This window comes from Anastrepha obliqua, chromosome 3 (assembly GCF_027943255.1).
Source record: "Anastrepha obliqua isolate idAnaObli1 chromosome 3, idAnaObli1_1.0, whole genome shotgun sequence".
NCBI lineage: Eukaryota > Metazoa > Arthropoda > Insecta > Diptera > Tephritidae > Anastrepha > Anastrepha obliqua.
This window is the reverse complement of record NC_072894.1, coordinates 107629466-107643010: the sequence shown is the minus strand read 5'-3', so window position 1 is coordinate 107643010 and position 13545 is coordinate 107629466. Positions and strand designations below refer to the sequence as shown.

Here is a 13545-nt window from a genome sequence, read left to right as displayed (position 1 = left end):
TTGATCCATGTTTATATGTCTATGTGGTTATGCCTATGTTGTTTATGTACCTTTCAAAGCGCAAAAAGCTATGCTGAAAGTCAAGCACATGCAGGGCGTTTGTTTTGTTTGGGAGCACACACATACACACACACATACACACACACACACACACTCACACACACATTCATTCATTCATATGCATATAGGCGTATATGTATGCAAATACAGTGCACTCGCGGTAACTCGAATAGCCGCTAAGTCGAACGACGTGCTAACTCGAACACATTTTTTTCCCTATTGACTAGTTTGTAACTCGAACAATATTAAAGCGCTATAACTCGAACAAAAAAACAAATTTATTTGTACACACATTCTTTTCAAACATGTACATTTTGTACATACATACATATGTAATAGTATATGTATATAAATTATATGTATACTAGTGTATTGTCCATATGAATATTTCGACGTTAATATCCCGTTAGTTTTCTGGGAACAACATCTTGCATTGACCAAATTGCTTTAAATTTGTCATTTGTAGTGTATCAGTGCATGTGAGTAATGGATCGTAAAAGGTTGAAGTGTTTAACATTAAAAGAGAGGGCTGAAGTCCTTAACAAAATTAAACGTGGATGTAGTGTTACTTCTCTAGCGAAGGAATATGGGGTAGCCAAGTCCACCATAAGTCTTATAAAAAAGAAAGACAAGGCAATTTTAAAAGCAGTAAACAACACGATTTTGGGTCCTGGGAAGAGGAGAACTTTAAAAGCTTCTGAGTTTCCTAAAATGAAAGCCGCTTTATACAAATGGTTTCTGTCCCAAAGAAAAAAGAATTACCCAATAAGTGGACTCATCTTGAAAGAACATAACATGAAAAACATAATTTACAGGTCGAATTTACGCTTTATGATGTTAACAAATGGAATGATGGTGCCGAATTTACCGACACAGAAGTAATAATTGAAACTAGTGATTCTGAGTCTGAGTTTAACAACACAACTGAGACATGTGAGCGGATATCATCTGAGGAGGCAGTTAGCTCTATCAATAAGGTAATTCAGTGGGCCACAACTGAACAAGTAAGCCCCGCAAAGGTTAACACTCTACAACATTGCTGCAGGCAAGAAAAGAAAAACACACATTACAACTTTCTTTTCGGCCTAACTTTTCTGTTAAAGCTGACTTTTTTTGTGTAACTGACACAAAGACTGCCAAATATTTGATGAAAAATATTGAAACGAATTAATTATTTTAAACATATTCATGTTCATATCCATATGTAAATAAATAAATAAATTTAATTGAAAAAAATCGATATCGATGACTGTTTTTTTAACATAGCACACTCAATTGATAAGTCGAACAAATTCGATAAATCGAACAGCGCCTGTTTTAATTAGTTCGAGTTATCGCGAGTGCACTGTATTTTTTTTTGTAATTGCTGCATATTATAAATAAACTGTATAGTGGCTGGAAGTTGGTAAGTTATGCAAACTAATTTTCTAAAAGAGGCGATTGCTGCTAATTAGTTTATTTGACCATTAATTTGAAGCTCTTGTGTTCAATGTATGTGCGTTAAAAATCCTTTATTTCTCTGTATTTTCTTATGGCATTATTGGAAAGAGTTAAAGAATGATTTAATTCACAAATAATAAATAAAAATAGTTAAGTAAATTGTAAGTATAATCATGCAGGGCTGAATAAATCAGACATATGTATTTTAAGAATAACAAAAGATAAACATGTTTTTCCTAAACAGCAAACAGAGAAACTAATATACAAGTAGTGTACCTAAAACGGTAAGATGAGGTAGAAGTATACCTTCTACTCAAATATGAGCGAGACGGTATCAATAAAACGGTCCGCGGATGACATATGGCAAAAATAATTTTTTTGTTTTTTGGTAGACTGTTATAAGCTTACATGGCAAATTTCAGCGTGATAGTCACATAGTTTGTTTTCTGTGCTACTGTAAACAAGTCAAGCTCGAGTGTGTTCTTCGAATTCTCTTTTCTGACTTCAATTGTCTCAAAATGTTTTCCACGGAGCGGCAACTTGAGCTTGGGAAACAGGAAAAAGTCACATGGAGCCATATCAGGCGAATACGGTGCTTGCGGAACGATATTAACATTATTTTTGTTCAAATAATCGCGAACAAGACGTGATGTGTGAGCTGGTGCATTATCGTGATGCAAGAACCATGACTTGTTGTCCCACAATTCCTTCCTTTTAAGACGAATGTTCTCGCGCAAACGCTTTAAAACGTCTAAATAATATTCAGCGTTAACCGATTTAGCGATTTGTGCGATTATCAAGCACAGTTTCCTTTACTTTTCCGATGTTTTCGTCGTTTACTGATGTCGCTGGACGACGTTCATGAGGCAAGTTTTCAACCGATGTACGGCCTTCTTTGAACGATTTGTACCACTGGAAAACACGTGCACGCGATAGAGCAGAGTCCCCATAGGTTGTCTGCAACATTTTTAAGGCGTCTGAAGTCGAAATTTTGTTGGAATAACAAAATTTCAAACAAATTCTTTGAATTTCCATCGTTAAATTCGAAGAACACACTCGAGCTTGACTTGTTTACAGTAGCACAGAAAACAAACTATGTGACATATCACGCTGAAATTTGCCATGTAAGCTTATAACAGTCCTACCAAAAACAAAAAATTTATTTTTGCCATATGTCATCCGCGGACCGTTTTATTGATACCGTCTCGTTCATATTTGAGCAGAAGGTAAATACGATTGTCAAATATGTTGGCAGTCAGTCCAGTATTAACATAGTGTCAAGAACTACCCTAAAATTAAATTCAAAAAATAAATTTTTATATTCATCGCAATTCAAGCAAGTCCTTAACTATATTCCAAGTCTTTAACTGAAGTGCAAGCTTCTGTGATGTGACTACCACGGCTGTCTTCACAGTGGCACTTCCTCTTATCAAGCATATTTTCCAACACCTTGTTGACGGTTTGTGGTCTGTCACATAACATGGCTTAGACGTCAGTCAGCTTAGGGACCTGAATTATTTCTTATTTATCTGCGTATAATCAATCTTTCGAACAAGCATAAAGAAGCCAAAATGGGGCTAATCGGCGCTCCGAAGTTACAAATAGACATTACCAAAGCGGCTGATAACACGAGCACCAAGGTGTTTTGCGGGGCGATGCCCTCTCACCCTTGCTGTTCAACTTCTTTGTATCGAAGCTCCCCCAACCACTAGAGAGCGTGTCCCTGGTTTCATACGCTGATTACTGTATGTTAATGGCGTTGGGCAATGACATTGATGGCCTGTGCGCCATAGTGAACACCTACCTCACCGTCCTTTCTCGGTTTTTCACTGCGAGGAATTTCCAACTTTCCCCACAAAGTCTACGGCGACCCTCTTAACCACCTGGACAAAGGAGGTCTAACTGCAACTTAGGTAAAAGTCGATGATACTCCAATTCCGACTGTTAACAATCCCAAAATTTTGAGTGCAACCTTTGACAGTTTGCTCTCCTTCTCTGCGCACACAACCGCAATTGCCACTAAAGTCCAGAAGCGCTTGCCGGCCGGTTCTAAACTATGTTGTGCTTGTCTGGTCGCCTTAAACCAGCGACACGCAGTGGATAAAGCTCCAGACATGCCAAAATATTGCCATTCGGACAGCGACGGATTGCCTCCCGATGTCCGCTCTTCAACACCTTCACAATGTGGTGTAATGGAGCACAACAAACTGCTCAGGAAGTAGTAGTAGGTGCTACCGCATGTTTCACCATTGCAGACACCTGCTTGAGCCAGAGCCGCCTCCCAGGCACGTCAGGAGATGCCTATTAAACTACGCCGACGTGATCCAGGATAAAACGAATAGACAACTACTGGACTGGACAGTGTTTCGACAGGCAATAAACGACACTCATCGGGAGACCCTTACCACCATCTTAAGCTACCGACCCCCGAATGCCGTCATCGGAGTCCAACCACCACCAATTGCAGTCGAAGAGCTCCAACTCCCCGAAAGTCGCGCGTAACCTTGGCACAATTACGTTCTGAATACTGTAGCAGGTTATCCAGTATTGACCCCGACATACTAAACTTATGTCCGGCATGTGAAGGCACCCCGCACGACACTAACTACCGTTTCACATGCCCCATCTAACACCCCTCTACCACTGGATCCAACCGGTCGAAACGGCAAGTTTTCTGGGCCTACCATTAGATGAAGTAGACAAAGACGACCGGTGATTTACACTACACTTACAACAAAAACCACGATCACCAACTTTACCGCGCCAAATATCGATTGCTTGAAGAATTGTGCCGCATTGCGGGTCATACTAATATCTGTTTCCTCAATATCAGTCTCATTGCAGTGGTTATCGTTCTTCTTCTTAATTTCAAACATCATTTTCTGAAAAATAGCCGTATGATGCCATCACTCCAAAGTCCGCATCAAAATAATTTTTTAATACATTTTTTTTTTATTAAATCAAAATGTCTGTGTCTTCCCTTTGGAAAATCACTGGTTCCTCACATCCGGGCTACTGATACGAAAATGCGGCAATTAATTTGATTTTTTTTTTGAGGATAAAATACTGGCTGGCAATAAATCTTTATTTCTATTGCGAAATTATCATCAGTCAAAATAACCAAATATTTAATAAATAAACCTATCTATGGGCCGGCCCATATAATCGATTGTCCCGAATATTTTTTTACATATTTTGTAATTTTTATAAATATTAATTATTATTTTTATTCTCGTTAATCTAATATGTTTTTCCTCTTCTTTCCAGTACTTCGGGCGATTCTCTTTATCAAATATTGGGACTTCCTAAAACAGCCACGGCTGATGATATTAAGAAGACTTACAGAAAACTAGCACTGAAATACCATCCAGATAAAAATCCAAATAATACCGATGCCGCCGACAAGGTGAGTGCATCCAAAAAGGAGCTAAAAAATTATATAATATGAATATGTAATAAAAAGTATACGAGATATATGAACTTACAAATATGTGCATTAGGGCGGGTCGATTTAAAAATCGCTCATTGCTCTGTGAAAATCGTATTCTAGGGATCAAAATAAGAAATTCTGATGTCCCCCCATTTGGGTCTAAGGAAAAATCCCACATTGACCCATTTAGAGTGCTCCAATCGAGTCCAAATGTATGACCGACCCCCACTAACTTTGGACGGCCGATCCACCCATGCCAATGGTACACCCCCTGGAACTCCCCTGGGGGGTGCCCCATACAATCATTTCAAAATATCACCATTTTTGGCCTTTACATGAGAAAAGAAACTAAAAAGTTCGACCCAAATTGGTGGACATCAGAACTCGTTTTAGAGGTATGGTTCCTTCGGCAAAGTTTCTTATTTTGATCCCTAGAATATGATTTTCATAGAGCAATGGGCGATTTTTTTGCCTCCCCACAAATCGACCCGGCCTAATGTACATGCATATCCACACTCGTCGGCAAAAAATCCACACATCTCTTGTCTTATAAATTTCGAAATTTAATGTTTTCAATTTAGTTAGTTTTAACTAGTTTTCAATTTTAGTGTTAACAAAAAATCGCTTTGATTTTTAACCATTTTTTTATTATTGGTGTTTTTGCATTTTCTTCCATATAAAACAATTTTTTTATAAAAAACATATTTATATATAAAACACATTTTTCATAAAAAACATATTTATTTATAAAACACATTTTTAATAAAAAATATATTTATATATAAAACACATTTTTATATGGAGGTAAAGTTCAACGCCGCACACAAAAAAAAGCGTCCAAAATCAGCGTTATTTTTGAAAAAATTATGATTAAAATTGAATGGTTTGAAAAGTTTTCTAAAATGTTCATTAAGAAGTTAGAAATTTTGATGGAAATTTAATGTATTTTGCTGAATTTCGTACTAAGTCTGAAACCTTGATTCATATTACTTTTGTTAAAGAATGAACTATTTTTTTTTTGAAAATTAGTTAAAATTAAATGCAAAAATGTATAATCACAAGGGGAGCCTGGTGTTATTTTTGTCGATAGGTGTGCGTAAATGCAATGTGTATGTATGAAGCAGTCTCTTTGAAGGCATAGGTTTCGTTCCCACGACAGTCGGCTCTGCATTACCGGAACGAGTAACGAATGTTTATGCTGCTATAACAAAAACAACATGCCATTTTGTCGTAAAATACATTTTTTGTTTGTTAATAAAACTGAAATTGTTTTTCATAAGAATAATATATTTAAATATATTATTTAAAGTAATTGGAGAATTTTTATTTTATTGTAAAGAATATTTATTTTATTTTAAATAATATTGTAATTAAAAATTCGGTGTAATAACTGGGAATGCATATCGTTCCTCCTATGCCAGAAACATGAATGTGTAAAAATGTAAATGTTGGGAAAATCAAGTTTGAAGAATTTTTGCCCTATGCAAATTGGAAGGTTTGGTTTCAGACATAAACAAATTATTTGTAGTTTACTCGTGCGCATGGTATTCTTGGTTTCGGTATATCATAGAGCGCCCAAAGATTAATCAAGTCAACCCATTAACTAAGAATCCTCTGGTTCCAATCTGTGGACGTTGGCACGTTACCAGATCCTACCGTTGAATGAGTGAGACGATGAAGATCGGAGACTACGCCGCATTGTCAGGGGCCCCTAGTGAAGTGATACAACAACAACCACAACTACGGCAACAACAACAACTAGTACGACTACAACAACCACAGCTACTACACCAACAACAACAACAGCTACTACACCAACAGCAACTACAACACCAACAACAACATTAACTTAGAATTAGAAAATTTACACACCCGTGCTTCTGGCATAAGGCTTCTCCCTTATAAGTACATACATGTATATGTATGTATGTAAATAGTTGCAGTATTTTATCTCAAAATCGAATGGATTTAGATGAACTATCAGATAAGCTAGTATTTGATCGAAGGATTCAAAATTTCGATATGGAAAAAAATTTTATTTAAATTAAAAAAAAATATTTTTCAAAAAAAAAAAATTTGTATTTAAATGCATTTGTCTTCCTCGTATTCGAAATGTATTAAAATACTGCAAACTAAATAATATCCGTTTTATGTTGATTGTACAAGACGCAAAATTAATCATCCAAAAATTTAATTTTTCAGAAATTTTTTTTTATTAAAATGCATTTGTTTTCTTCGTATTCAAAATGAAATACATATGTATAAAAATACTGCAAACCAAATAATATAATTTTTATTTTGGTTGTTATACAAGGCGCAAAATTAATCATCCAATTTGGTTTTTGATTCACTTTCTTACTAAATAAAATAAAAAAATGATTTTGAGTTATGGCAATTTTTATTTTACCTTTAGTTATCAGCTGTCTAGTGCACAAGCGTCAAATATGTTTGATGTACGACGCCATTTGCAAAAATTATACAGCTTTCGATAGGGTGATTCATTTTGCGCCAACTGGTATACGTATTTTATTCCTTTATTCATCTTTCTTTTTACCATTTTTTTTTTTTGTTTTCACAGTTCAAGGAAGTGAATCGCGCTCATTCTATATTGAGCGATCAGACGAAGCGTAATATTTACGATAATTATGGTTCATTGGGTCTCTACATTGCTGAACAATTTGGCGAAGAAAATGTAAATGCCTACTTTGTTGTGACATCCCCGGCGGTGAAGGTGCGAGACAATGCAAAAGCAGAGGATAATTCTTTGAAAAACAAAATTAGTGAATAACTTTCAGAAAAAAAAAATTAAAAATTTGGCTCAATTGAAATTGTTGCTGAGAAAATGAATTTTGAAAAAAATGTAAAAAAAGTAAAAAAATACTCATATTAGCTTGTTCTGAAAGTATTTGTTAGTTTTGTAATTCTAAATATCTTTTCTGATACATTTTGTAATACGATTTCTTTTTCGCTTTCAGGCGCTTGTTATTTGCTGCACTATTTTGACTGGCTGTTGCTGTTGCTGCTGCTGTTGTTGCTGCTGCAACTTCTGTTGTGGCAAATTTAAGCCACCAGCGAACGAATCGCACGATCAGTATGCACACTTGAATGTAAGTAATGAAGATTAGTCTGTAAAGAATTCTATGTTAGTGCTTCCTTTTCGCATTCCTCACATTTATACTTTGCTCTGATGCGGTTGGTGTTTTGAAAAAAAAAAGAAAAAAAAAAAACACAAGAAAAAGTGCTAGGAATCTTATAAGGCAAAAGAAAGGAAACTATGTATCTAAAAAAAAAAACAAAGAAAACAGGTATCAAAAATGTATGTGCACACCAAATAATGTGACGACAAATGCGTTTGTAACTCGAAGAAAATGCTATTTACTGCATCTACTGTCATTCACCCATTTGAGAAAAAGTCAACTCTACCATTTCCGATTTATAATCATTAAATCGTAGACGCCAGTGCAAATAACTTGCTCGATTTGTTCGTACACTTAAAACTGTCATCAACATCTGCATGTCGTATGCGCATACTAACCTCAATTTTTATTGACTATTCCATACATTGCATTGCATTCCTCTCTACGCTATTAATTGTGTCATATTAAGCGTTGGCTGGTGGCGCAAGTCAGATTTTCTCAAATGTGCTCAATTGTGAGTGCCAGCAATTACCTTCTAACATCATTGGAAAACCATAAATTGCAACGAATTGACATACCTATCCTTCAGTCGTGCAACTTGAACACTGCTTTTGCTAACTATCTTACCCCATCACAACTCAACAGCGCTCAAGTCTTAATTTTTGATGATTTTTGTGGTGCTTTTGCGCGCTATTCACTGCCTGTCATGCTAATGAATTCTAGTTCTTTTTTCTGTTCCTGTTTTCTGTTATTTTTCCTTTCAATAAGTTCATATAATTGGTTTTGTTACTTGATTTTGTTACTTGATTTTCGTTACTTGTTGATGACATTGATTGCTCCACGAGTTTGCATGCAATTAGTTATTTCGCAACTAATTAATTTTTATTACAAATTACACCTTAACTCGCGTGTTTGCTTGCCCTATTTCCCCTCTCCAAACTCATTGCCCACTTTACCACATTCGCTCTTCGTATGAAGAGCTTCGTCTCATGTGAAACTGCGGCAGGTAAGTGAAATTTTTAAAGCTATCGGTGCACACAGTATTTCTGGGTTTTTTTTTTTTGTTGAATTTCCTCATTCAGTAGTACAAATTTCTATTTATTTGCACTCACCGGTACTTTACTGAATGTTTTTCTAGTGCATTCTGGGTGCTGTCGCAACGTTCTGAAGGTAATCAGTAAAAAATATAAGATTTTTTAAATACATTTAAATTAATCTGCAAAAGTTTAGAGTTGAGTTTTGGTTGGTTTGCGTTTTATTTGCGTCAAAAGGGCTTGGAATGAATTATCATGAGAAATAAAATCTCAAATAAAATAAAATTTTGTTTAGGGGAAAAGTTTGTTTTATTAAAACTTTGTTTTTATTACCATAGGGAAAATTTTTGTTTAAAATTTTGTTTTTATTACAATAAAAGATAATTTAGAGAAAATTATTAATTTTATTACAATTTTGTTTTATTAAAATTTTGCTTTTATTACAATAAAAATTAGTTTAGGCAAAATTTTTAGATATTAAAATTTTGTTTTTGTTACAATAAAAATTAGGTTAGGGAAATTTTTTGTTTTATTAAAACTTTGTTTTTATTACCATAAAAATTTGTTTAGAGAAAATTTTTGTTTAATTAAAATTTTGTTTTTATTACAATAAAAATTAGTTTAAAGAAAATTTTGCTTTTATTAAAATTTTGCTTTTATTACAATAAATAAGTTTAGGGAAGATTTTTGTTTTATTTCGTAGGTTTTATGTTCTGTAATTATCTGACTTTAGAGATATTTATTCTCTAGGCAGATTTGGAATGCAGTACAAGGGTGCTTAGCATATTTTCAGGCGCCTCAATAGAGTGTCTCTGTAATTCACTTCCGAGTGAATTTCAATGTAAATGAAATGCCACAAATTTACTCGGAAGTGAATTTCGGGACTTGCCCGAGTTCTATGAATTTTCAAAGAATTGTAAAATGTAAGTAAAGTCAGGATAAGAAACTTTTAGATATTTTAATCTACAGCAAAGTAATGAACAGAGTCTAAAACGTAGATGTTAAAAGATTATAAAAGTGAAATATCAGTATACAATTTCATAAATTTAGCACCTAATTAGTAAATTTACGGAAAAGTTTTTAAATTTTTTTAAACTTTTTATAAAAATGTATGCATTTTTTTTTAGTTTTTATAAAAATGTATGGAAAAAAATTATATTCATGTACGTGCGAAATATCAAGCTAATGATCTGAAATGCTGAAATATAGCGCAAATGCCAGCATATATTAGGTTAAAATTAATAACAGGTCCGAGCTAATTAATAGAGAATTTCCTCTGCAATAATTTATTGATAAAAAACTTGTTGAAACTGTTAAGTAAAAAAAGTATACCTTTATTTTTGAAGCCATCCGCGTTTTCAACATCTGATCCAGTATTGAAAAAATTAACTCATAAAATGTCAAACTTTGTTTATAGCTCGTTTCGCAAAAATTATTATTTGGGCAGCTGCTTGCCGAAGCAATAAATGGCCCGAAGCAATTCGGTATTTATTTTAGACCCGAACATACTAAATTGGTAAATAGTACTCCTAAAAATATGCAACATCCAAATTTCTGCTTGAAATAGCCATGGAAAAATGTCTTATTTGTATTTTTAACATTGTTGACAACATTGCTAGGCGCAAAAATATTGGTTACTAGAAGAAGAAAAAAAAATTTGGCACATAATTTTGCTAATAATAAAATATCCGCCACGTTATATGTATGCGTGTAAATATAAAATGCTGTTGACCTTTTTTCCATTTTTCTAGCGGCATTCTGTTCACTAGATTTTTTTTAAATTAATTGTCTGCAGTGAATATTAAAGTCACTTGGTTCCTTTGAGATCATTCTTACTAATTGTGTTTTTTTTTGTTTGAACATTTTGGAGTTCCAGAGTCCCATGGCTACTATTTATATTATATATCGATTTTAAAAGTGTGCGTTTTTTCGTTTTTTATGTTTTTTTAAGTAATTAGATGCATTATTAAATTTTGGAACCATCTCGTACCAATAATTTTTCTTTGAAATCAAAAATTAATCTTTTATTTAATTTGTTTATTCATTTTGAAAAAATGAAAACTTTTTATCCACTCTAAATATATTTAAGGTTTATATTTCTTTATTAAGAGTTAAAATCCTTTGCATGGAAAATATAATGAGCATTGTTGCGAAAAAAGAAAAAATAAATTAAATTAAAGAGTAATTATAAGTTTTTTTAACTGGAAAAAAATTATAAATAAATATTAAAACAACTCATGCTAAAGAGCGTCTTGCTAATACTTGGATATAATAAAGTACCCTTTCTGCATTTCGAACCTATTGATTTTATTTTAAGTTATAAACTGAAATTTTTACATACAATTATTTTATTTTCTGGTTTAATTTTTAAGTCGTTTTTTTATAAATTACTTTTTAATGTTTGTTTAGATGTTTTTGTTTCTCTAGATTTTTTTTTTTAATTTATGTACATAAATGCTTTAGGTATTTTTAAATTACATTCCGAGCCCTTTTGTTTTTAATATTTAGCATTAATATCACAGAAAAATCGCACGCTTACAGATTATATATACATACATATAATATAAAAAATTAAATGAAAACAATTTATAAAAAACTAAAATAAAAAAATAATAATAAATATATATAATATAAAACAAAAATAAAAATATATAAAAGATAAAAATTAAAAAATTAAAATAAAATAAAAATATAATATATAAAAAGTAAAATAAAAATATATAGAAAATTAAATAAAAATATATAGAAAATACAATAAAAAATATAAAAAATAAAATAAAAAAATATATAAAAAAAATAAAAAAATAAAAAAAATAAAGAAAAAATATGAAAGAATATGACAAACTGTAAAAAATAAAATAAAAACATATAAAAAGAAAATAAAATAAATAAAAGATATAAAAGAATATAAAAAATATGAAAGAATATGAAGAATATAAAGAATAAAATAAAGAAAAAATATAAAAAAATATAAAAAAATAAAATAAAGAAAAAATATAAACAAATTTAAAAAATATGAAAGAATATGAAAAAATATAACAAAAATAAAGCAATATAAAAACTATGATGTAAAATAAATATATGAAACAATATTAAAAAATAAGAAAAAATATGAAAAATATAAAAATATGAAAAAGTATAAAAAAAAGAAATAGAACAAAATATAAAAAATATGAGAAAATATGAAAGAATATAAAAATAAAATAAAGAAATATTAAAATATATAAAAAAATATTAGAAATATAAAAATATAAAAAATGAAATAAAGAAATATAAAAATTAAAATAAAGAAATATAAAAAATAAAATAAAGAAATATAAAAAAGTATGAAAAATATAAAAAATATGATAAAATATGAAAAAATATGAAAAAATATAAAATATATGAAAAAAATACCTACAAATATATAAAAAATATAAAGAATTTAAAAATATATAAAAAATATAAAAGATTTAAAAAATATAAAAAATATAAAGAAATATAAAAAAATATAAAAAATATAAAAATATAAAAAATATAAAAAATATAAAAAATATAAAAAATATAAAAAATTAAAAAATATAAAAATATACAAATAAAAAAAAATTGAACAAAATAAAAACAACAAATAAAAAAGAGAAAAAAAGTAAAAAAAGAGGAAAACTAAAAATAACAACAAAGAAAATAGAATACAGAATTACGCAAAATAAGAAAGAAAAAAAAAATTAAACAAATTTATCAAAAAGTTGAAAAAAGTTTCAATTACAACAAAAATAAAATTTATAAAAATATAGCTAAAAAAATAAATAAAAACATTAAAATTATTGTTGTACTTTTTTCTAACTTATTTCACATTTCATATAAAAATTCATTAAATTGCTCGTTGTATTTTTTTTTAATTTCGCAAAAAAAGAAAAAAATTTTAAATATCACCAAAAAGTGAAAAATTAAATTTCAATTACAACATAAAAAATGAAAAAATTAAACAAAAATACAAAATTTAATAAAAAAACAGATAAAAAAGTAAATAAAAAATTAAAATTATTATAATTTTTTCTAATTTGTTTCACAATTAATATAATATGAAATTACATGCAATTGCTCGTTGTTGTATTTTTTTTCACAAATTATCACACAACCGAGATTGTTTCTCCACATTTTCCCAAAAATATCCAGAGTTCACAGCACTTGACGAAAATCATCAAATTTCCTTTGCTTTGGGTAACCATTCATGCCTTTCTGTAACAAAAACAAAAAAAAAAATTAGTTAGAAATTCAATCATCTTCAATAATTGATTGTAACTTTTGAAGTTGCTTGCTTGTTTTTGCATACACAAGCAAATTTTCATATATTGCCGATTCTAGTTAGATCCTCAATATGGCAAAAAATTTTGCGACATTTGCCTTCTGCCAACTTTCACTCACCAATGCGTATCTTTTTGTTCATCAATTCATTTTGCCATCC

At 30.7% G+C, this 13545-nt stretch overlaps 1 protein-coding gene across 5 annotated transcripts in view; it reads left to right on the top strand.

The window, feature by feature from the left end:
* Nucleotides 1-13545, top strand: part of LOC129240108 (dnaJ homolog subfamily C member 5 homolog) — a 54438-nt gene that overhangs the window by 7026 nt on the left and 33867 nt on the right. For all 5 annotated transcript variants that reach the window (XM_054875622.1, XM_054875621.1, XM_054875624.1 and 2 more), the window contains exons 2-4: nucleotides 4768-4906; nucleotides 7509-7661; nucleotides 7906-8037. In XM_054875622.1, the coding sequence (XP_054731597.1) occupies nucleotides 4768-4906; nucleotides 7509-7661; nucleotides 7906-8037 (424 nt within the window). The remainder of the gene's footprint in view (nucleotides 1-4767; nucleotides 4907-7508; nucleotides 7662-7905; nucleotides 8038-13545) is intronic.